The sequence below is a fragment of the Triturus cristatus genome, chromosome 8 (genome assembly GCF_964204655.1).
Source record: "Triturus cristatus chromosome 8, aTriCri1.1, whole genome shotgun sequence".
NCBI classification, from domain to species: Eukaryota; Metazoa; Chordata; class Amphibia; order Caudata; family Salamandridae; genus Triturus; species Triturus cristatus.
Window position 1 is genome coordinate 464,773,979 of NC_140591.1, and position 25,513 is coordinate 464,799,491.

The window sequence follows — 25,513 nt, forward strand, 5'->3', positions numbered from 1 at the left end:
ACGTGGTTAAACATTGGTTTAAAAATGGATCAAGAACATGAACTGTCTGCCAGAGTGGCGCAACACAGCTGTGCGGTCGGTTTGGGGCAAGATGTTGCCCCTTCTATCCATGTTGTGCTTACGTTCTGTCATTGGTTGACATCAGATTAACTCGGGTCAACACTGGTTCAGGTTCCACCCTGGACATCGGCACCAGGTCACTGATCCGTGCTGGTGGCACCACATCAGTAACCAGTATGGGCCATGATGCCTGCGTGGACACTTGTACCAGCATTGGTACAGGTATTGCTAACAGGTCTAAGGGGCAGACTGCAGCAAAGGCGGACCTGTATGCCATAAAACGACCTGAGAAATCTTTGGCTCTGTGGGGTACAAAAACACACACAGAGGGAGCCAGTAGAACACTACATATTTGTAGTATTGGCTCCTTGAAGGACTATCTGCTCTAGAGTGGATGATTGCCTGAGAAACTCAAAACACCTCAGGACCAGTAAGTAGAAGTATTGGTTCCCTTGCTGGAGGCCTCAGTGTGTGGCTTAGATCTTGATGCCCACAAGCTCTCTCTTAAATCAGAGTGGTGGGCTGGGGGGGTCAAGCACTGCTTCACGGTCTTGTGCTTACATTTGGAATATGACTTACCTGAAGATTCTGAGCAGAAACAGGAGCCTGGTGAACCAGGAAAGGGAACTGTGGGATATTCATGACTACTACTTAAGCTTGACGAACAGCTTTGCCTGCCGGTCTTCGATTGTCTTTGGGTAATTTAGGGTGCACTAGTCATGTAACTGGTAGAGTTGTGACTGGACATCAGACGCAATGACTGACCTAGGGGTGGTCAGTGGCCAAAATCTGCAAGCAGCAGTCTCAGCACAGCTTGAAGCCTGTTGCTTTTGGTAGAGATAATGTTTCCTAGCACACAGTTTCTTGAGAATTTCAAAACCATCAGAAGACGTGGAAAGAAAGGAACTGAAGTCAGCATGCAGGGGTGCCACTTATAGCCAGTTCCATTCTGTCATTTCTGGGGCCATAAGGTGCTAGCGCAGAGTAGCATGACGCCACCTACCAATGCTCAGAAGTGCTGCTGACAAAATTCCCCAGATCCAGTCTGCTGCCTGGGGGGTATTCACAAGATGAGGAACCTGAAGTTAGAAGTGTCCATCAGAACTAAGAAGATCGGTGAATCTTAATTTCTTGGTACCTGGGCGAGGGCTGCCCCCCTTTCCATACTGGTCAGTGTCCACTGTCTCAATCACTTTCTGCCATAAGAAAGCAACCCACTTTCAGGTAGAAAGGGCAACGGTAAATTTCACCAGAAAGAATCTGCGACAGTTGCAATGTACACAGTGGTACCGCTCTGTCATATGCCAAGGAGCTATGTGGAAAAGTAGGCACAGACTCACTAGCACTGCTGCCTGGTCTTAAACACAGTAGAGGAGTTAAACACAGTAGCAGATAAACACAGCGTCAGTGGGCCAAGCAGTACTACACAACCTGTTGCATTGAAGGTGAGCCTGGTTCCAGTTTATTAATTCTTATACTGTTTGCTACTCTGAATCAAGTTATGTAAATCTATGAAAGATCCAGTGCTAGATTAAAAAAAAAAAAAAAGTTACTTACCTGTTACTCCAGTAGTGGTATCTGTTAGACTTGGCTTTTTCAGTGGGTTCACCCATATTTTTTAGCCTCCTGTTCTTGACCTTGTGTTTGTTGGTTTTAGGACTCTGGGCACTTTACCACTGCTATTCAGTGCTAAAGTGCATATGCTCTCCATGTAAATTGTGTTTATGGATTGGTGTTTCCATAATTGGCCTATTTGATTTACTACTAAGTCCCTAGCACAGTGTACTGTGTGCGCCCAGAGCCTGTAAATCAAATGCTACTAGTGGGCTTGCAGCACTAGTTGTGCCATCCACAGAAGTATCTTTTTTTCAAAGGTGTCTCAGACCTGACCGTGCAGTGTCTGCATGACTTTAACTGCCATGTCGACCTGGCAAGTGCACCCACTTGCCAGGCCCTTCCCCTTTCTTACATCTAAGTAACCCCTAAGGTAGGCCCAAGGTAGCCCAATAAGCAGGGTGAAGTGTATTTAAAAGGTAGGTGATGTAGTGGTATATTTTTGCATGTCCTAATAGTGAAATACTGTGTATTTTGTTTTCACAGTTGAAAGGCTATTTCTCCCATAGGTTAACATGAGAGCTGTTTGGTAACATTTTACCAAGGTAGGCTGCTAGTGGGAGATTGAGTTTAGTATGCCTGAATTTAGGAATAAATATGCTACTTACCAGTATGCATCTGTTCTTGGCATGTAGGGCTGCTGACATTCATATCTGTGCATAGATCGCCGCCTAGTGTTGGGTCCGGATGATTGCACATTGTTGTCCTGGAAGAGTCTTCGAAGTATCACGAGATAGGTGGCTCCTCCCCTGGACTACAGTGCGCATGGGCATCCTCTCCATCCTTAGATTGTTTTTCGCCATTGTGGCAGTGATGGAGTAGATACAGTAAGTGATGACCATGCTATACAGTAATTCTGAGTGCTGCAGCCGCTACAGGCGCCGGGGAGGAGGGTGGGCGATATGAATGTCAGCAGCCCTACATGCCAAGAACAGATGCATACTGGTAAGTAGCATATTCAGTTCGAGGCATGTGGGCTGCTGAATTCATATCTGTGCATACATTATATAGCAGTCCCTCCATTAGCGGCGGCTGCCCGTGCCAGCTGCAGCAGTCTGAAAAAGAGTTTTGAGAACAGCCTGTCCTACAGCTGCCTGCTGTTTTGAGTGTACATCTACACAGTAGTGTTTGGTAAATGTATGTATAGTGGGCCATGTGGCTGCTCTACATATTTCCTGCAAAGGAATGTTTCCTAGGAAAGCCATGGACGCCCCTAACTTTCATGTTGAGTGGGCTCATGGGGGAATCGTTAATGTGCGTTTAGCTTTTTCATAGCAAATTTGAATACATTTAACGATCCATCTGGCTAGCCCTGCTTTGGAAATGGCGTTGCCCTTGTGTTGTGGAGAAAAGGCAACGAAAAGTTGTTTTGTTTTCCTAAAATCCTTTGTTCTGTCTATATAGTACATGAGTGCCCTCTTTACATCTAGTGTATGGAGCATTCTCTCTGACATTTTGTGGATTTGGAAAGAAAACAGGCAGTTCAATAGTCTGATTCATGTGGAACTGCGATATCACTTTAGGCATGAATTTGGGGTTGGTACGTAGTACAACTCTGTTTACGTGAACCTGTATGAATGGCTCTTGAACGGATAGTGCCTGGAGTTCACTAACTCTTCTTAAGGAGGTGATTGCCACTAAGAAAGCTACTTTCCAGGTGAGGAATTGAATCTCACATGAATGGAGAGGTTCAAAAGGTGGACCCATTAATCTGGTGAGGACCACATTGAGGTTCCACACTGGTGCCGGTGGGTGTCTCGGGGGAATCACTCGTTTGAGTCCCTCTAAGAAGGCTTTGATGGCAGGCACTCTGAATAAAGAGAGGTGCTGCCTGTTTTGAAGATAGGCTGCTATCGCGGTTAAATGTATACATATGGAGCTGTATGCCAGATTGCATCGGTATAAGTGTAAGAGGTAACAGATGATGTTTTGAATGGATGCGTCCAGCGGGTTAATGTCATTGTTGTTGCAGTAAATGACAAACCTTTTCCATTTAGCCGCATAGCAAGCTCTGGTTGTGGGTCTCCTGGCCTCCTTGATGATATCCATACATTCAGGTGGCAGGTTTAGATAGCCAAACTCTAAGACTTCAGGAGCCAGATTGCCAGGTTCAGCTGTTGCGGATCTGGGTGCTGAATTTCGCCATGGTTCTGCGTTAAAAGTGCGGGTGTGATCCGTAGCCTTTGATGCGGCACCACGGAAAGTTCTAGAAAGGTGGTGTACCATGGTTGGCGTGCCCATGTGGGAGCAACTAGGATGAGTGTCAGTGAGTGTTGTCGCAGTTTACGTGCCACTAGCGGTATTAATGGCGCTGGGGGAAAAGCGTACGCAAATCTGCCGGACCAGTTCATCCATATCGCATTGCCCTGTGACTGCGGATGTGGGAACCTGGCGGCAAAGCTTTGGCATTTTGCGTTTGTTTGTGGCGAATAGGTCTATCTCTGGATGACCCCACTGTGGAAGTACGGCTGGAGTACTGACGGATGTAGCTCCCACTCGTGCATCTGGTGGCTGTGTCTGCTGAGCAGATCCGCCATCTGGTTGTCCTTGCCGGGGAGGTGTTCCGCCATGAGGAATATGTTCCTCTGAATGGCCCACTTCCACATGCTCTGAGCCAGATGAGACAACTGTGGAGAGTGTGTTCCTCCCTGCTTCTGTATGTAGTACATGGCAGTCATGTTGTCCGTCCGGATCAACACGACTTTGTTGCATAAGTGTACTTTGAATGCCTTCATGGCTAGGAAGATTGCCATCAGTTCCAGAATGTTGATGTGCATCTTCTTTTGCTGTGTCGTCCATAGTCCCTGCACTGTGTAATTGAGTACATGAGCTCCCCATCCCTGGAGAGAGGCGTCCGCCGTCAGTATTATTTGCGGAACAGGCTCTTGGAACGGTCGGCCCTTGCAAAGGTTTTGTGGATTCCACCAATGCAGAGAGTTCTATGCCCGACCGCTCACCAACACTAGGTCTGTTAATTGTCCTTGAGCCTGATTCCATTGACGTGCTAAGCACTCCTGAAGCGGGAGCATATGTAGTCTCGCGTGCGGGACTATGAAAATGCAGGAGGCCATCATGCCTATCAACTGCATGAACACTCGCGCTGGAAGGGAGTGTTGAGGTTTGAACTTTGTGATCAGCAGTTGCATGCTGTTGATCCTCACTAAATTTGGCTGAGCTGTGGCTGTCAGAGTGTTTATAGTCGCGCCCAGGTACTGTCGTACGTGTGCGGGTTGAAGATGTGATTTTGGGTAATTTAGTGAGAATCCTAGACTGTGAAGAAGGTGAATGGTGAGGGACATGTGGCTGGCACATTCCTGGGCTGACTTTGCCTGAACAAGCCAGTCGTCCAGGTAATGGAAGACGTGAATGTGCTGTCTCCGTAGATGTGCAGCCACTGTCGCTAGGCACTTGGTAAAGACCCTGGGTGCCGTGGTTACTCCGAAGGGGAGAACTTTGAACTGATAGTGGTGATCCTGAATAGTGAACCTGAGATATTTTCTGTGCGATGGGTGTATGGGTATGTGGAAATACGCATCTTTCAAATCCAGTGTGGCTAGGAAGTCTCCCTGAGTAACGGTAGAACCTGCTGTAGGGTGAGCATATGGAAATGCTCTGATAGAATGTAGTGGTTGAGGGGTCTCAGGTCTAGTATAGGTCTGAGAGATCCGTCCTTTTTTGGGATTAAGAAGTACAGAGAGTACACCCCTGTCCCTTGTTGCTTTACGGGCACGATTTCTATTGCACCTTTTTGCAGCATACTTAGTACCTCCTGCTGCAATAATGCCAAGTGCTCTACGGACATAGGACGGTGCTTTGGCGGTATGTTGGGTGGAGTGGACGTTAATTCTAGACAGTAACCGTACTGGATAATGTCCCTGACCCACCTGTCTGTGGTGATGGATTTCCAGACTGACAGGAACTGTTGGAGTCTCCCCCCGACAGGTGCTTGAAGCCTGAGATTCTTAACCAAGCGTGCCTCCTCAACATGACGCTTGTGTTGATCGCCCTTGCTGCAGTGTCGGCTGCATCCAGTGCGCATTTGATGGACGCATTTGTAAGGAGTTGTCCCTCTCTGATAAGGAGCTCCGCTGCCTCTTTGTATTCATCTGGCAAATGTTGTAGCAGTGATTCTAGTGTGTCGTAGTGGGACCTATCATAACGGGCCAGGAGTGCCTGGGTGTTGGCAATGCGCCAGATGTTTGCCGCTTGCGCTGCTATCCTTTTGCCTGATGTCTCCAGCACTTTGGACTACTTGTCGGGGGGAGGAGCATCACCCGTTGTTTGTGAGTGGGCTTGTTTGCGAGCATTAGCAACAACCATGGAGTCTAAAGGTAACTGACCTCTAATGTACATAGGGTCTCCGGGTGCAGGCTTGTATTTCTTTTCGATTCTGGGGTTCAACACCCGTGCCCTGGTTGTTTCTTTAAAAATGTCTTTTGCAGGTTTTAGAACTCCCTTCAACATTGGCAGAGTTTTGACGGTTGTCTCAGAGGAGGCGAAAGTGTCCACTAAGAAATCTTCTTCTACAGTGTCAGAATGGAGTTCCACTCCATGATTGGCAGCAGCCCGTTCTATGAGGGCATTAAAGGCAGCAGTGTCCTCTGTGGGAGATGTCTTTATATTGTAAAGCTGCGTGTCAGGAGTATCTGGTGCGTTACCCTGGTCGGTGGGGTCGTCCCATGCCTGATCTGGGTCTTGCATGTGATCATCAGGATCGATATCCCCAGGGTAGGTGGTATCATCCCCTATATAGTCCTCTCCGGCGTCTGCCTCTGAATGCGCAGGAGAAAAGGACGGTGGGTCCTGAAGGAAGGGTTGAAAGGTTTCATGAAGCACTGGTGCGGAACCTGCCGGCAGTTTGTGTTTCAAAGGAATCTTGTATGAGTCCAAGCCCTTCTCTGGTGTGATTTTCCGCTTGCGGAGCATCAACCTACCAGTGTCGGCGTCGATAAAGTGTGCCTGTGAAGGCTCGATATCGATTTGTCCAGTGGATAGTGACTGTGTTTGGCGGACACGTGTCTGAATTTCGAACATTTTCGGTGCCTTGGGCGGCGGCAATCCAAATGTGATGTGCGCCAGCGCAGAGTGTGATTTTGCGGCCTTGTGCGTTTCGGGACCCGACGTAGGTTGTACGTAGACCTGTTGCAAGGTGAACGCAGATGGCGCTTTGGAACCGATAGGCACCTTGGAGGCAGGCGTCGAAGCGGTATCCGACTTATTTCCAGTCTTTGGGTCGTCGATCCGAAGGTAGGTATCGACGCTCGTCTGAGTCGATGATTTGGCAGGCGCCGCACCCTTCGATGTTGACGCAGACGGGTCGACCACCTTGACCTTGGTGGGTTGGGCCGTAATCTTCGGTGCCATAGGCCGAGGCGCCTTGTGGGGACAGAGGGCCTTCTTTGGCTCGGCGCCGGGACCCGTCGCGGTGAGCTCGGCACCGAAATCTCGTTTGGTGCGTTCGGTGTCGATGACCTGTGCCGGTGTCGAAGGAGTGGAGGGCTTCGAGGCCTTCGATCCGATCGCAACCTGTTTCACTTTCGATGTAACCGTTGCGACGGACGGTTTCGGTTTCACTGAAGGAAATCCAGTCGTCTTCGATATTAATGGCTCCTGTGAAATGTTCGAGGCCGGGCTGAAGAACCGTGTGACTGATCTTGGGTAAGGCCCGCAGGCGATCCCTCGACCTGAGCCTTATGACGACTTTGTCTCTCGGCCTCCGTATCGACGGGTTGGTCTAGCTCTTCGCTGGAGCTATCTTCCTCGGCCCCAAGGGCCTCATTGTAGTCTCCTACCTCTTAGACGACGTCTTCGTCCTCAAAGATCACCTCATCATCGTCTTCCGATCAGGAGTCATGTTCGGAAGCGTGGCTGCAGTCCAAGTCTTCTACGCTCTCGGCGTCTTCGTCCTCGGTCATACATGTCGACTCATCATGATCCGGTGAGAGACATTTGTTGCCACCGGATGAACATCGACGTGTGGGTATTTCGCATGGCATAAAGGACATCTCTTGAAGGGAGTCCTCGATTCCATCGTCGATCGGAGTTCGATGTTCGGACCGAAGCGGATCCGAAAAGCGTGAAGAAGGTGCTAAAACACAAAATAAACTGGTCGATACCGAACGGGAACAATACCGACGAGATCTAAAGGCCTTTTGGCCTTAAACGAAAGTTTCCGAACTTGAGCTAAGATAAGCACATCCGAACCCAATGGCGGAAAAAACACAATCTAAGGATGGAGAGGATGCCCATGCGCACTGTAGTCCAGGGGAGGAGCCACCTATCTCGTGATACTTCGAAGACTCTTCCAGGACAACAATGTGCAATCATCCGGACCCAACACTAGGCGGCGATCTATGCACAGATATGAATTCAGCAGCCCACATGCCTCGAACATAAAAATACATCTTTTAGTAAAGATGATTTTTATATTATGCGTTTGAAAATACCACTTTTAGAAAGTCGGTATTTTCTTGTCTAACCATCCTGCGTGCCTCTGTCTTTTGTGTATCCCCTGTATGGGTTTAGAGTGACAGGAGCAGTGGATGTGCTTTCACACTAGACAGACACAAGGGGGGGTTGAGGGTGTTCTGCGTTTCCTGGGCGAGTCATAACCAGGCTGAATAGACCTGGCTGCATTTAGAGTAGTGGGAGGAGTTGACACTTGCACCTGGACTGCGGCTGCCTTCCACAAAGCGGTCTCCACTTCCTGTGGCGAACCTGGCCTGAGCCAAGTTGAACTGATTTACGCCAAAGGAACTTTGTTTGCACCAACTTCAAAGGAAAACGTGGTATAAATGTTGGGGACCAGAACGAAAAGTTTCTTACCTGTCGGTGTAGTTTTGCAGCTTGAAGATCTTTCTGGATTCACTATGCTGTGCATTATTCCGCGATCTTGTGGTTGGGTCCGGATTCGTAGTCTTTTTTGTTTTTTTTTTTGTAGCCCAGGTGGGCGTCAACGTCCACCATTTGGTGCACCTCCCGTGACGTCGTCGTGCTTCCTGCGGAAGTCCCACCTTTGGGGCGCCATCTTCGGGTTCTTTTTTCCCTTTTTTTTTTTTTTTTTTTTAACCCTAGGCGATTGATTAATCCTTTTGTCCATATTTTCTGTACGTTTCCACTTCTTTGATCCTATCCATTTCACCCCCTCTTCCTCCAGCCTCATCTTCCTGGCGGAGGTGGGTGGGTTCGCTAGTGAATCCAGAAAGATCTTCAAGCTGCAAAACTACACCGACAGGTAAGAAACTTTTCGTTTTGCAGCGTGAATCTTTCTGGATTCACTATGCTGTGCATAGATTTTGTAGCGGTTTTCCTATTTTTGTGGTGGCTGGGTGGAAGATGATCGCTGGTCGTTGAAAATGTGTTGTAGCACCTTCTGTCCGACCTGTGCTTCCTTATTCATTTGAATGTCCACGCAGTAGTGCTTTGTGAACGTGTGCACAGATGCCCAAGTTGCTGCGAGACAAATGTCTTGGATGGGCGTGTTTGCCAGGAAGGCAACTGTGGCCCCTTTCTTCCTTGTGGAGTGAGCCTGAGGCCCCTCCGTTAGCTCCTGTCCAGCCTGTTTGTGGCAGAATTGAATAGTGAGGGCAATCCACCTAGCGATGGTGCCCTTGGTCACTGGTCTACCCATGAAGCTAGTAGCAAAGGACACAAACAGCTGCTTCGACTTCCTTGGTTCTTTCAATGTAGTGCATCACCGCTCTTCTGGCATCGAGGGTGTGCAGGGCCTTTTCTGCGTTTGTAGTCGGGTTTTGGAAGAAACTCGGTATCTGGATACTCTGATTCATGTGGAACGCCGACACTACCTTGGGCATGAAGTGTGGGTCCGTCCTCAGGACTACCCTGTCTTTGTGAATTTGAATGTAGGGCTCCTGTAGCGTTAGTGCTTGAAGCTCGCTCACCCTGCGTAGTGAGGTTATGGCCACTAGAAAGGCAGTTTTCATCGTCAACATTTGTAGAGTGGCCTTGTGAATGGGTTCAAACGGCGCCTTCATGAGCTCCGTCAGAACCACGTTTAAATTCCATGCCGGCGGCGGCAACCTTTTCGGGGGTGCCATTCTTTTGGCTCCCTCCATGAATCTCTTCACCACCTGCGAGGTGAAGAAGCTTCCACCCTTCTCACCTCTGGTGTAGGCAACGATCGCTGCTAGGTGTACCCTTAGGGAGCTCGAGCAGAGGTTGCTCTTTAGAAGGTGTGTGAGGTACCTCAGCACAGTTGAGTCTCTTGTCATTCTGTTTTGCAGGCCCTTTTTCCTGCACCACACCGTGAATCTCTTCCACTTTGCGCTGTAGCACTTTCTTGTCGTAGGTTTCCTTGCCTCCCGTAGCACTCGCATAGTGCTCTTCGGTAACCTTAGGTGTGCGAACTCTAGGTCTTCAGGAGCCATGCTGCTAGGTTGAGTGTCTCTGGCTCTGGGTGCAGGACCTCCCCGTTTTGCATTGAGAGCAGGTCTTTTCTCCTCTCGAACCTGTACGGATTGCCTTGCGCCATTTCTTGAATCTGTGAGAACCATGTCTGCCTCGCCCACTGTGGAGCCACCAGGATCAGAGTCATGTTGCTGGTTCTGCACTTGTCGAGCACTCTGTGCAACAGGGGTATCGGTGGAAAGGCGTAGGCAAATGTCCTCCACCAGCTTATCCATAGGGCATTTCCCTTGGATTGCTGATCTGGTTGCCTGGACGCGAAGCTTTGGCATTTCGCATTGTGGCGTGTTGCAAATAGGTCTATTGTGGGAGTCCCCCATCTCTGGAAGATTTTCTCCGTTTCCTGGCCATTGAGCTCCCACTCGTGTGATGCTGAGGTCTGTCTGCTCAGCCAGTCTGCCTCCACATTGTCCTTCCCTGGCAGGTGAATTGCCAGTAGATCTATCTTGAGAGGTATGGCCCATCTCCAAATCTCCTGAGCTAGGGATGAGAGGGGAAACGACTGTGTCCCCCCTTGTTTGTTGATGTAGAACATCGCCGTGGTGTTGTCTGTCTGTACCAACACCCTCTGGCCGAACAGGTGTCTCTGGAATGCCTTCAGGGCTAACAGTATCGTTTTCAACTCGAGGTAGTTGATGTGGCGGACCGCGTCTGCTGGAGCCCATAGACCCCTCACTCTGAGGTTGTCCATGTGCGCTCCCCATCCCTTCTGCGATGCGTCCGTGGTAATGGTCATTGTTGGGCTTGGTGGTGTCAGGCTTCTCCCCGTTGTTATGTTGTCTCTGTTCCACCAAGTTATCTCCTCCTGCACTGCGTGCGTAACAACCACTAGATCCTCCCAACTTCCGTTTGCTTGTGACCATTGCTGTTGCAGCCATTCCTGGAATGGTCTCATGTGCAGGCGTACATTCGGCACCAGCTGGATACAGGACGCCATCATCCCCATCATCTTGCTCACCGCCCTCACTGTCAGAGCTCGCCCCTTCTGGTAGAGCTGCGTCTCCTTCAGTAGAGCATCTGTCCTCCTGTCGCTGGGCACTACTGTACTGTTGAGGGAGTTGATCTTTGCCCCCAGGAAAATCTTTACCTGTTCCGGTTCCAGCGATGATTTTCCCCAGTGGATGGAAAATCCCAGATTTGTGAGGGTGTCTGTTACGCGTTTTGCGTGCCTCTCGCACTTCTCGCGTGAGTTTGCCTTGACCAGCCAGTCGTCCAAGTAGGGGTATACGTGTATTCCCTGCTTTCGTAGGTGTGCCGCTACCGCCGACAGGCATTTCGTAAAGACCCTTGGCGCAGATTTTAATCCGAAGGCCAGGGTTGTGAACTGGTAGTGTTCCTGTTCGATGTTGAATCTTAGAAGGCCCTTGTGCCTTCTGTTTATTGGGATGTGAAGGTAGGCATCCTTGAGGTCCACGGTGACCATGAAGTCCCCTTCTCTTATCTGTGGCAGTACCTCCTGCAGTGAAGTCATTTTGAACCTTTGCGTTCTGATGAACTTGTTTAGGTAACGGAGGTCCAGTATGGGTCTGAGGTCTCCGTCTACCTTCGGCACCACGAAGTAGTTTGAGTAGACCCCTTTGTTGCGTTCCCTGAACGGCACCGTCTCTATGGCTCCCTTTTGTAGGAGTTTCCGCGTTTCTTCTCTGAGTATTGCCAGTTCTTGGGCCGATCTCTGTCTTCCCTTCGGCTTCCTGTTTGGAGGTCTTTTCTCCAAGTCTACGCAGTATCCGTACTGCACGATGTTCCGTATCCACTTGTCTGTGGTTATACGCCGCCACTCCTGAAGGTAGAACCTCAGCCTTCCGCCTACTGGTGACGTATGCTCGTAGGCTCTTGAATCTTCTCTTCCCCCTGATGACACTTTTTTGCGCCTCACCCTTGGGGACCTTACGAGGGTAGGCGTCTTCTTGCGTGCTGAGTCACTTCGAGGAGGGCTGATCGCCCCCTCTCCTCCTTTGGCCACGTCCGTTCCCTCTCCCGCGAAAGGACTGGCCCCGGGGTTGATATTGCCAGCTTTGCTTCTGCTGACTTTGTCCGTGACCTTCGCCCTGCTGACCTTGCTGGAGCGCCTGGTGCGACGTCCCCTGTTGGCTTCCACCCCTACCGTAGGGTCTCCTCGAGGGATTTCCTCGTCTCATTCCCCTCAGCTGTAGGGCCCCCATGGACCTCGCTGTCTCGTTTTCCTTCTTGAGCTGGGTGAGCTTTTCGTCCACCGTTGCTCCGAACAGTGTCTCTCCGTTGAAGGGGGTGCCAAGGATGTTGTTCTGCACTTCCGGTTTGAATCCCGAGATTCTTAGCCATGCATGCCTCCTCTCTGTGACCCCTATGGCCATGAGTCTTGCTGAAGTCTCTGCCCCATCCAACGCCGTCTTTATACAGGAGTTGGCGATGTTCTTGCCTTCATCCACCAGGTGAGAGGCTCTCTGGCGGTATTCTTCGGGGAGGTGCTTTACTAGCTCCCCCATCTCATCCCAGTGTTGGTATTGGTGTCTATTGAGGAGTGCATTCGAATTCGCCATGCGCCAGTGCATTGCGGCGTTCCTCTCGACCTTTCTGCCTGTGAGGTCGATCCTCCTGCTCTCCTTATCCGGAGGTGGGCCCGAAGTTGCTGGAACGTTGGCCCTTCTCCTGGCCGTGGAGGCTATGATGGAGTCTGCGGTGACGCTACCCTTGATGTAAGGTGGGTCCAGGGAGGAGTGCTTATATTTCTTCTCTGTCCTGGGCGTGATCGACCGGCAGGTGGCAGGCTCCTTGAAGGCTTCTCTCCCCTGGTTCATCACGCTTTGTAGCATGGGGAGGAACTGACTCCTAGTCTGGATGGGGAGCAGCGTTTCGACGAGAAAATCAGCTTTCGGCCTCTCCTCGTCGAGTTTGACGCCGAAGGCCATTGCTGCGCTCTTCACCACCATATTGTATACCCCGATGTCGTCGGGTGGCGAAGGCCTCGAGGGGTACGTGTCCACGGCCTCCTCCGGGTTTTCGGTGTCGAGATCGTGCCATTCGACGTCGTTGCTGGTAGATGCCGCCGATTCGTAGAACGACTGTTGGTCTTCTTCCTCGGCTTCTTCCTCATAATAGGGCTCCTCTTCTTCCTCGAGATCCCTTGTCAGCCCTTCGGCGTCGAACTCGTCTTCGACCTCGACGACGTCCGCCGATGAAACCGTTGGAATCTTGAATTCCTTCATCTTGGCGTCGAACTCCTTCTTCCTTTGAAGGATGTTCTCCATTTCGGCCTCGAGCCGCCTCTTCTTTTTCTCCATTTCGGAGATGCTTTCGGCGTCGACCGCGGGTCTCTTCGATGAAACTTGCGTCGACGTCGAACGTTCTTTCTGCGTCGATCGGCCAGTTTCATGGGATGATTTCGACGACCCTTGCCTTTCGGCGTCTTTCTGCACCAGGGAGTCCTTTTGTAAGGATCCGCTGGGCCTTTTGTCCGAAGTTCCCCCTTTGGCCGTCGAAGTTTTCGGCGCCGGGGCTCCCTTCGTGGACCTTGACTCAGTTTTTCTCGAGTCACCCTCGTGTTTGAGGAGTTTTTTGATTTGCGCTCGACGATTCTCTTACCTAGTCTTCTTTTTTCTTGTCGGTCTCTACGACCGTGAAGTTTTCGGCTGTCTCGGCGACGTTGTCCTCGTCGTCCGTGTCGAGGCCCAGCTCGTAGAGTGTCGGGGGTTTCCCTTTGCCATCCATGTTGGCGTTGGCTCTTCTCTGCCTCTCTCTCACCCTGAGTGTCTTCGGCGCGAAGGCTGAGCAGGCGTTGCAGTCGATACTCTGGTGATCCACCGGTAGGCAGAGGTTGCAGACCGGATGCTGGTCTTTCTGCGCGAACTTGTGGTGGCAGTTTGGGCAGAACTTGAATGGCGTCTTGTCCATTTCGCTCAGGGTCTCTGAGCGTGCATTCTCCAAGGCTGTCGAAGAAAAAAGGTTCGCTGGTCCTCTTTCTTCGCGCTCCTGATGAAATCTGTTCTATTCCTGATGTCTTCTCTTGATTCTATCGATGAAACTCGCTTTTCTTCCTTCTTCCTCCGAGTGAATTTCTGGAGCTTCCCGATGACGATCCAGACCCAACGGCGGAAAAAAGAATCTGAAGATGGCGCCCCAAAGGTGGGACTTCCGCAGGAAGCACGACGACGTCACGGGAGGTGCACCAAATGGTGGACGTCGACGCCCACCTGGGCTACAAAAAAACCAAAAAAAAAAACAAAGAAAAGACTACGAATCCGGACCTAACCACAAGATCGCGGAATAATGCACAGCATAGTGAATCCAGAAAGATTCACGCTGCAAAACTTTAGATTACTCCAGGACTAAGGAATGGAGTTTACGGGTGGAATGAGCCCTAGGGGGAATGGATAGAGTGCGATTTGCTTTTTGGTAAAAAACTTAAATGCATTTAACAATCCACCTAGCAATCCCGGTTTTTGAAATGGGATTACCTTTGTGTGGAGGAGAAAAGGATACAAAAAGCTGCTTTGTTTTACAAAATGGCTTTGTCCTATCAATATAGCGGAGAGCTCTTTTAACATCTCATGTATGGAGAGCTCTCTCAGCAACTGTTTGAGGTTGGGAGAAGAATACTGGCAACTCAACAGACTGATTGAGATGTAATGGTGAAATGACTTTTGGAAGGAATTTGGGATTGGTCCTTAAAACCACCTTGTTGTGATGGAGTTGCAAGAATAGTTCTTGAATTCTTAGTGCCTGGATCTCACTCACCCTTCTGAGTGATGTAATAGCTACTAGAAAAGCAACTTTCCATGAAAAAAATTGTAATTCACAGTTATGCAAAGGTTCAAATGGAGGACCCATGAGCCTGGTGAGAACAATGTTGAGGTTCCATACAGGGGAGGGTGGTACCCTGGGAGGAATTATTCTTTTGAGACCTTCCATGAAGGTTTTGATAGCAGGAACTTTGAATAATGATAGATGCTGTCTATTTTGAAGGTAAGCTGCTATAGCAGCAAGATGTAACCTGATTGAGGAGTATGCTAAACTGCATTTGTGGAGATGCAGCAAGTAGCATATGATGTTCTGGATGGAAATATCTAGCGGGTTGATGTTACTGGTGCAATATATCACAAATCTTTTCCATTTAGCTGAGTAGCAAGCTCTAGTGTTGGGATGTCTAGCTTCTTTGATAACGTTCATGCAATCAGGTGGGAGGTTGAGATACCCACATTCTAAGACCTCAGGAGCGAAATCGCCAGGTTGAGCTGCATGGGGTCCGGATGCATGATCTCTCCATGGTTCTGTGTTAACAGATGTGGTGAGAGATGCAGTTTTTGGTGTGATACCACAGAGTTCCAGTAGAGGGTGTGTACCACGGTTGCCTTGCCCTTGTTGGTGCAATGAGAATCAGTGTGAGGGAGTGTTGCTGCAGCTTGCGCACCAATAACTGAATGAGTGGGAGAGGCAGAAAAGTGTACGCAAATCTGCCTGACCAACTCATCCATATTGCATTGCCTTTGGACAATGAGTGTGGATCCCTGGCAGCGAAGCTTGGGCATTTAGAGTTTAGGTGTGTGGTGAACAGGTCTATTTGTGGCTGTCCCCATACTTGAAAGAAAGGTTGAAGAACTTGTGGATGAAGTTCTCACTCGTGAATCTTTTGTCTGACGACTCAACAAATCCGCAACCTGATTTTGAACTCCTGGTAGATGCTCTGCTAGTAGGTAGATGTTTTGAGGAATGGCCCACCTCCATATGCTCTGCGCCATCCGGGAGAGCTGTAAGGAGTGTGTTTGTCCCTGTTTTTGAATGTAGTAGATGGCAGTCATACTGCATACTGCTTCCACCACTGCAGAGAGCAATGTGTCTGGCCGTCCATCACCACCAGATCTGTTAGTTGACCTTGAGCCTGGTTCCACTGGCTTGCTAAGCACTCTTGCAGGGGGCGCATCTGGAGTCTTGCGTGCGGTACTACGAAAAAGCAAGAGGCCATCATTCCAATCAGTTGCATGAACACTCAAGCTGGTAGTGAGTGTTGCGGTTGAAATTTTGTATAAGAGCTTGCATGCTTTGTATTCTTATTGGATTGGGGGATGCAAGTCCTTTGGAGGTGTCTATTGTGGCACCTAGATACTGTTGAGACCGGGATGGTTGGAGGTGCGACTGTTTTGTTTATAGTGAATCCGAGTTTGTGTAAGAGGTGAATGGTCTTGTGTGTGTGCTGGACGCATTGCTGGTATGACTTGGCTTTTATTAACCAGTCGTCCAGATATGGGAAGACATGGATGGTTTCCCTTCTCAAGTGTGCTGCTACTACCGCGAGACACTTTGTGAAGACTCGGGGTGCTGTAGTAACTCCGAAGGGAGGACTTCGAATTGGTAATGTTGACTGTCCACTACAAACCGAAGGTACTTTCTGTGAGCTTGGTGAATGGGAATGTGAAAGTAGGCGTTCTTGAGATCTAGAGTAGCAAGGAAATCGCCTTGTTTTAGCAGAGGAAGGACCTGCTGTAATGTGACCATATGGAAGTGGTCTGACTGTATGTAAGGGTTCAGGGGTCTCAGGTCCAGTATAGGTCTGAGGGAGCCATCCTTTTGGGGGATAAGGAAATAGAGAGTAAACCCCTGTTTTGCTGGTGTAGTGGAACTGGTTCTATTGCATGTTTGTGCAGTAGAGCGTCAACCTCCTGTTTTAGGAGTGCAAGATGCTCTTTTGACATGGGACGCTGTCTGGGTGGTATTGTTGGAGTGGAAGTGAGCTCCAGACAATAACCTGACTGAATAATTTGTCTCACCCACCTGTCTGTTGTGATGGAGTTCCAGACAGGAAGGAACTATTGTAATCTCCCCCCCCCCCCCCCCCCGACAGGAGTGGAATGGTCTGGGGGAGGGGAAGTCACTGCTTGGGGGCGGAGGTGGTACGGGTGTTGTTACCTCTGCCTCTAGCTTTAGTACTGTTGCCTCTGTATCCTCCTCTGTATTAACCTCTATTGGTCGAGGATTGGGTGGGAGTTTTGTAAGAAGAGGAGGCAGTATTGGTACAAAAAGTTGTTGAGGCGCCCCTGTACGAGGAGCGACGAAAGGACGCTCTGGGAGTTTGATTTTGTAAAGCTCCCACGGATTTTGCAGTGTCAGTGTCCCTTTTCATTTTTTCGAGAGAGGTATCAACCGTGGGACCAAACAGATGTTGGTCAAATGATTGATTGAGAATACTGGTTTGTACTTCTGGTTTGAAACCAGAAATGCGCAGCCAGGCATGCCTGCGTAAAAGTATGCCGGTATTTATTGCCGTTGAGGCTGTGTTAGCAGCATCTAGAGCACAATGGATGGAAGTGTTAGTAATGACCTTCCCTTCCTGTATCAAATCAGTAGCCCTGTTCTTGTATTTGTCTGGTAGATGTTGTACAAGGGTTTCAAGCTCATCGTAGTGAGCCATATCGTATTTTGCCAACAGAACTTGGGTGTTGGCGATTCTCCAGACGTTGGCTGCTTGAGATGTCATACGTTTGCCTGAAGCATCTAAGAGTTTGGATTCTTTATCAGGGGGTGGAGCGCCCCTTGTTTTCTGAGAGTTCTGTTTTTCGTGCGTTGGAGACCACTAAAGAGTCTAATGGTAGTTGGCCCTTGATATAGGCTGGGTCAGTTGGAGCGGCTTTGTACTTTTTCTCCAAACTGGGAATAATTACCCTGGCCCTGATGGGATCTTTAAATATGTCTGGTGCGATTTTTATAACCCCTTTAAGCATTGGTAAGACGGTTGTGGTCTTATGAGAGGGTAATAATGTGTCCATAAGGAAGCAGTCATCCACTGGATCAGTATGGAGATCGACCCCATGAAAGGCTGCTGCTCTGTGAACGAGTTGTGTGAACCCTATGGTGTCATCTGGAGGAGATGGCCTAGAAGGGTATGCGTCATCTTGGGGTAGATCTGGGGCATCTGGTGCATTGTAGTCTTCCCAAGGATCATCTGATGGGCCAGTAATATCATCTGGATCATCTAAGGGTTGCTCATCTTCTGCCCCCCCAGAATTATCATCCTCATGGTTATCTGCTGGTGCAGGGCTGTGTGGGATGAGTGGTGTGTGTGGGGGAAATGTAAGGGTCTGGCACTTCTGGAAGTGGTGAAGGTACTCTTATGGGAGAAGTTTGAGCATGTTTTTTGAGAGGGACTGAAGGTGTGGGAGGAGGTTCCAGTTTTCGTTTAGAAGGTACAGTGGTTATATGTCCAGTCTTTGGATGAATAAGAAGAGTCTTTTGCTTTGGATCTGGACGGAAAAGCTCTTCTATGGAAGAATCCTTTCTCGGAACCGGCTTGTCATGTTTGGGATCGAGTTGTTTGCTGAGTTTAGCAATGTTTAGTACAGTCTTAGGAGTAGATTGTGGTGTCGGTTCCGAAGACTTGCGGTCAGAAGCTTTTTTTCGGTTAGAGTTTTTTCTTCGGATCTGAAAAAAATCTCCGATCCGGAGTTGTTGGTTCCGAAGCGTGTTTCGGGTCGACAGTTTTAGGTGCCGAAGTTTGCTTCGGTGCCGGACTGGGCTTCGGTTCGACCGGTTTAGGTGCCAAAGTTTGCTTCGGTGCCGGAGTTTGTATAGGTTTCACTTTCGGTTTGAGAATCTTCTGTTTATCGGGACTGACTGGAGGCTGACTCAAGCCCGAGTCACCTAAAGGCTTTTTGGAAGTCTTCGTTGCCGGGCCTGACTGCGGGGCATCAGAAGTTTGTGATCGGTGTGCACCTGGGCCCGGAGGTGGAACCGAAGCCTCAACCGGTGTGGGGGTTTCAAGATGGTCGATGTCTGTACTTACGACCGGTTGACCAGCTGGAAGGGGATAGTCATCTTCTGCCTGCTCGTCGGCTCCGGAAGCTGAATTCTCTGCTTCGGAAACGATGACGTCACCTGCTTTTCTTCTTCTTTGGACTCTGATTGGACTGGACTCTCCTGGACGAGGGTGTTTGGTGCCGGTGAAGACGATTGTGCCAAGACTCTGAGCTAGACGGTCTTGGATTGTCTTTTTCGACCGGAACGAAGCACAGGCCTGGCAATCTCGGCCTTCGTGCTCTGGGGACAAGCACAGATTGCACATCTCATGTAGATCAGTGTGGGGAATTTGTGTCCACATTGAGGGCACTTCTTGAATGGTGTTTTTTCCATGAGCCGAAGGCCCAATGGCACAGTTGGGCCCGACGGCCCTCGACGATCACCGGAATCAAGAAGTGAAGGTTGTTCAAGACGCATGTATAAGGATGCCTCGATCGAAAACAATACCGACTGTAGGAATCAGGGAATGCGTGTCGTAATGAGATCGGTAACTAAACCGAGCAGGAGCGACATACAGATCCGAGCCCGATGGCGAAAAGAAACAATCTGAAGATGGAGTCAATGCCCATACGCACTATACTCCAGAGGAGTCATCTACCATACAAAGACTCTTCCAGGACAACAACAAAGTGTAATCATCCAGGCCCACCACCAGATGGCGATCTATGCACTAGTGTGTGATCTGCAGCCCATATGCCTCGAACAAACAGTTACATATTTTTTGCAAAATACTATTCGAATCATTTAAAAAAAAAAAAGAATAAATAGGCGTACTAGCTCAGAATGTGCAGAAATATGCAGTAAGATTCTAATTTTACAACAATTGCGAAACGAGTTGAAAAGAATGAATACGTCGCCATAAAGATCTCCTTTCTGCTGGTCACTGTACAGCTAAAAAACAGAGCAGAAAGGAAAAAAAGCAACATTTTGTTTTTTCTCTTTAAACAGAGGCTTTAATTATGCTCCATGATCTGACCTGCCTTCACCAACAGCTACTAGCTGTGGCAGCAGGCATTGTGAAAGTCAGAACTCAACTGTAAAAAGTTATTACAGGTTAGTGGCTACATACTTTCTTTATAACTGGCTGCTAGGTTGAGTCACAAGTCGCCTTCTATAAAGAAATTTGAGATGTGTTTATCTAGACAATATAGACAGAATAGCTAAAAAGAAACTCCAAAGATAAGCCAAATGTGTTCTTTATGCTATTCTTAGTTGATTGTTTGCTAGTGCACTACTTGGTGGAAATTGGCTTACCTCATTAATAACAAACAGTCAATTGCATGTATATAATGTGAAATGATTCATGGAAACAAACAACTGTCAAACTTACATCACCAGAGAAATACTGATCTATGATTTCGAAAGCTAGCTTATAGATGTCTTCATTTTCGTGCTGCTGCAGCGCTTCAATCTTCTCCAAGCCTAATAAAGAAAACAGAACACAAAGTTGAGTTCTCCAATGCTAATTAACATTCTAGGCATACGATTTTCAACTAGTAACATTCTTACTTTTGAAATGCATGCAAACCTGAGAAAACGTTTTTCCAAAAGACAAGTCAAATCTTTCTTGCAAGATGTATGAATACATCTCTCCTTACAAAAACATCACCCAAAATTAACCCCTCTGAATATTTTCTTTGGATTTTAATTGATTTAAATCTTTTTTGTCTAATCAGAGGGTTAAGTATACGTTCTAAATGTGCTTGTTTATTTAAAATGGGCTAACAAAGGTACAGAATATGCTGCTACCATATTATCTGGTAACAGTTAAGACCTTGTTTAAACATAATCACTATTAAAGTATTCTATTTCATGTATTCACTAGTAAGAATGGCAGGATAATTTATTAATTTAATTAAGATAAACAGGATAAAGACCTTACTAGTAACGTCTCCTTAGTAATGGGCTTTTTATTAATGTCAATACTAATATGAATATGGCAATGGTTGCTGAAGTTTCTGGGATCCCCACTGCCCATCATGCTGTGCACAAAGAAAGCTGAATGTACGAGGGGACAGCCCAAACTATCAAGACTGACACTAACCTCTGTTCCATTACAACCTAATCAAAGGCGAGGGTTGCAGATGGACGACATCCACCATCCCAAAAAACAGGATCACCTGGAGAAGGTTCAACCAAGGAAAGGCCAAAACTCAGCTGAGAACACAGTTGATTCTCAAAAGAGCCTTACTGGATCTGGCGTCCCTGCATTGAGCCCAACATCTGAACCAGCGTTCTCATCCTCACGATCAGCCAACTCATCAGAACCTTCCAGGTGGCGTCAGATATAGGAACCACAATACTATTAATAAAACTAGAATGCATTTACGTCTGCAGATAAGATTGAGGGGCAGCCATCTACAAAACAAAAACTAGACTACCAAGGATGACTGCCTCCCATTACTTTGACCACCATAGTAAAATACGTAGTTTTGAGCAAACAAGCTATACATAGTTAATATTTTGTTGTTGGTTCTCCATTATAAGGAATCCCCAAACATTCTGCAACTATACCATAGGAGCACATATCTTTATAGCAAAATAATACAGAGTATTGGGCTCGAAACTCTAGCATCATACATACTGGAAGGATTATGAACATACTGATGCAATTTATAGGCACTCTAATACAACAATAAGCCCCTTCCACTGTCACAACTACAATAGGAATACAGTTGTAACTTATAAGATAAACCAGGGAGGAACAAAACTTATAGGATCAACAGCCAGATGGACTACAAAGAAATATGCACAGCAAACACTACAATACAGAGCTTCCATATCAACATGCCACTGAATCTGTATCAGAGGGCATTCATAGGTTGCTCAGACTACTATTGCCCCAGTGGGAAAAATAAAGTAAAACATGTTCAACGCAGATCAGATTTGATTGTCCTCCCACTAACAAATAGAAAACTTAAAACGGTCCTTTCATAAGTTCAAACATTGCAAATATCTTGTAAAAACAAGGATGCTCTTTAGTGGCTCTATAGACTTTGCTGATAATGTTGGTGTGATACATGGTCGACAGACACCCTCACGTGCTTTTTTTAAGGATTTCGTGATCATGGGTGTGGCAAAGTAGGATCTGCTTTCATGGTTACACCCACTTTTTGCTGGTGTTACTAGTTGGACTGGGATCCTGCTAATCAGGACCCCTGCCACTATTCTCTCTCCCTAAATTGGACTATGGTAAGTAATTTGGTACTTTCCCAATTGGCTACTAGTGCACCCTTCTGAGTCCCTAGTATATGGTACTGAGGTACCAGACGCATAGGTACACCAGGGGTCTCTCGGGCTGCAGCATGTATTATGCCACCCATGAGGGACCACTCAAACTGTGACTGCAGGCCTGTCATTGCAGCCTGTGTGGGCTGGTGCTAGCACCACTCACCACAGATATAAGTTTCCTTATATCTGAGGTCACTGCACTTAAACCTATAAGTCACTTCTAAGGTAGGCCTTTCAATCCTAAAGGCAGGGTGCAGGATTAGAAGTGTGAGGGTGCCCTGCATGAGCAGGACACCCCTACAAACCCAGGAGTTGATTCTCCAGGCTTTTTAAGTGCGTCAGCCATTTTAGACTTATGGTGGATATCAAGTCAATTACAAGATGTCTAACTATATATTGGCTGCACCGAAACCGGTCATGTTTGGTATCAAACATGTTGGACTCCTACCCCAACACCGATTGCAGAGCTGGATGTAGGATTCCGTGAACTGTGTGGCTCCCCTAGGGAGCCTCTCCGTATTCACAGTAGCAGACTTTCATGGTCTAACAGCAAGTTAGTGCTGCTGCAGACAGACGATTCTGCACTCCTGCTGCTGAGCAGGGGCACGTAGAACAATAGGTTTCCTGACCACCTACCGGAGAGGACTTAGTGTACTGGGCTGGGGGCACTTGCCAGCACCACCCGACTGCTTTGAAGGGCACATTTGGTGTCCTCCTTGCATACTCCAGTTGAAACTAGTTCAAGGAACCGTTGGCTCCCGCTCTGCTGCAAAACTGGACAAAGGACGTGAGAGTATCCTCCCCTCTGTCCAGCCCCTCCTCTGTGAGGGAACCCTGAATCGTCCCAACCCTTTCCTTACGGTACTTAAGGGATTACCTGTGGGTGGCTCTTCAGATTCGTCGTGGGACAAGATTCAGATCCAAAATCACTTCCACTTCACCCATCTGGGCACCTTGGACTTCGTTGGACTTTGTCTGGAACCAAGACTGCACCAAGTAAGACTCCTGCTGCTCCTAGTCTCGTCGTCCTGCCAGTCTTCTGTGCCTGTGCTTTATCCAGGTTCTTTTCCAGGCCTGTGCGCATCCAAGACACTCGAAGTAATCTCCTTTGGAGTGAAGGAGTCACCCCCCTGCATCTGCAGGCACCGCAACAAAGCTGACCGGTCTGCTGCACCTGAGGTCCCACGGACTCTGAAAGGCTCAGCAACACAGGTGGCGATTCTGCAACTCCCTAGAGGCCTGCACGGTCTTCACTCTGAGTTTGAGGCCAGTATCCCTCGGCGGAACTGCTGGAACAGAACCCCTGTGGTTAGCTGCTCGAAGTCCTCTAGCGACTCCTGTGCCATTGGCCTGTGAATTCGAGGGTCTTCTTTGGCTTCATTTGGCTCCCCTGCTTTCTAGGGCCTGCTCCGACTCTCCTGTATTTGGTGAGTCTCTTAGACCTTGCTGGTCCCGGCAATGCATCTTCTTCGTTTTCCACATTTGTTGCTGCTGCAAAGGCTTGTTGGTGCTCCTACAGGACAACAACCCCGATTCTTGACTTCCGACGTGGGACAGCTTGTGAACGGCTCCCGGTCTTCCACAGTTTTGCCTGGTCCTCACAGCTGCAGAAACAAGGTCATTGTCAACTTTCCTGTATCTTCCGTCATTGGTGCTCATTAGTCTTCCGTGCCTCCTGGTCACTCCAGAGTGGCATAGACTCTGCCCCTCTTACTTGAAGGTGCTTCTCTTCAAGAATCCATCCTTGGATTCCACCGGACTCTTTCACCTTCACCAGCGGCATCTTCACTGAAGCCCTCCATTGTGGTCTACAGCGGTATCCGACATCACTTCGCAACTATGCACCCTGCTTCTCTGGTGTAGGTATTCTGGTTCCTGGGGTATCCACAGGTGGGGTGACTCTCCAATCATCCATCTTCCACTGGGTTTGTTCAGGGTCCACTGGGAAGGGTCTTTCTTTAAAACTGCAACCGCAACTTCCCCACTGACTTGCGTTGAGTACGCGGCTGTGTTTACACTCTGCACACAGCCTGTGGGGTTCCTGGGTACTTGCCTTGGGTGGTTTCTTGGGTCCCCGGCTCTTCTGAGTCTTCTGGGTCAAGTCCCGACATTGGTTGCACTTCGCATTCCACTTCTCTAGTAGATGGTTTGGCCTCCCCCTGGAGACCATCGTGTATTTGTGCTTACCAGTTTTCTTTTGAAATATGGTGTGTATTGTGTTCATATCTCTGAGTAGGAGATATACCAATATGTTAGTGAGTGTGTATAATAAACATAACTATTTTAATAAGTACACGGTGTGGTTCTTTTTCCGTTTAACCTACACTACATGATTAGTTCTCGTACAACAAGCTGCTCAACACCCTTCTGGACTATGCCTGAAGGCTGCTCTCCACAGCGACCACTTAGAGAGCTTTCTATGGTAGTCTAAGACCACTACAAACACCATAAGGGTTTCTGGATTAGTGCAGGGTGCTTCACTTAAATAAGTGTGCACCATATTCTAAGCCAGCCACTACAATGGGATCTTAATATTAATGATCCTGCATGCCACGTCCTCAAGCAGAGTACATCTGACAAACCTCTAAAGCACTGAAACTTAAAAGGGATTGACTTGTGGGGAAAATCCTTTATCCTCCCAAAATCATCTTCAACAATGCCTGAACGTAGATTTAAGAAATGTTCCAATTTCCCCGAAAGTATATTTGCAGATCACTCCTTTCAGTCCAGATATGAAAACAAAGAACTGATCTGCTCTTTGTCTGGTGATACTAACTTTAACAAAACTTTTGTAGACAATTCTAAGATTTAACAGAGAAATGTGGGTTACCACACAAAACAAAAAACAATAGAAATAGAGTACAGACAAAGACAATAAGACAAGTGTAAGGATGCAAGCAGGTCATAGGCATCTTTCCTGTTTCTAGGCTGATTTACAACATGTGCAGTCACAAAGAATAAATGATGGGTGTGCTACCAATGCTAGTTCAGGCTGAAGACTAAATCCTTTCATCACATCAAAGGGATGTTCCAGCCCGTTCTTGGCAACCTTAGACTTTCTATCAACCAATTTAAAAGGACACATTGCTCCTAACCATTAGAAAAAGCCTGCTGGTCAACAAACCTCTATCCCAAACCACCGGGTCAGGCCATCACAGGTCCACAAGCCAACTAAGGGGCACCCACCGTCACAAGGTACTGCAGACATTACTGTGTAGGTCCTACATTTTAACTTCAATTCTGAAATTCACATGATCAGTCACAAAGTGGGTGCAGCACAACTGTGCTAGATTATCCAAGCCTAACTACAAACCACTCAAGTTTCCTTGGTGTTATAGCCCACGTTCCCTTATTATACAGCCACTTCGCATTACACTTTAGCTACCATACTTTAAAAATCTAACGAAAAAATATATATTTT

General features: G+C 48.1%; 1 protein-coding gene across 2 annotated transcripts in view; it reads right to left on the reverse strand.

Moving 5' to 3' along the window:
• The window catches only part of KPNA3 (karyopherin subunit alpha 3), a 743,375-nt gene that overhangs the window by 76,942 nt on the left and 640,920 nt on the right, over positions 1 to 25,513 (reverse strand). For both annotated transcript variants that reach the window (XM_085621926.1, XM_085621927.1), the window contains one exon: positions 20,192 to 20,283. In XM_085621926.1, the coding sequence (XP_085478052.1) occupies positions 20,192 to 20,283 (92 nt within the window). The remainder of the gene's footprint in view (positions 1 to 20,191; positions 20,284 to 25,513) is intronic.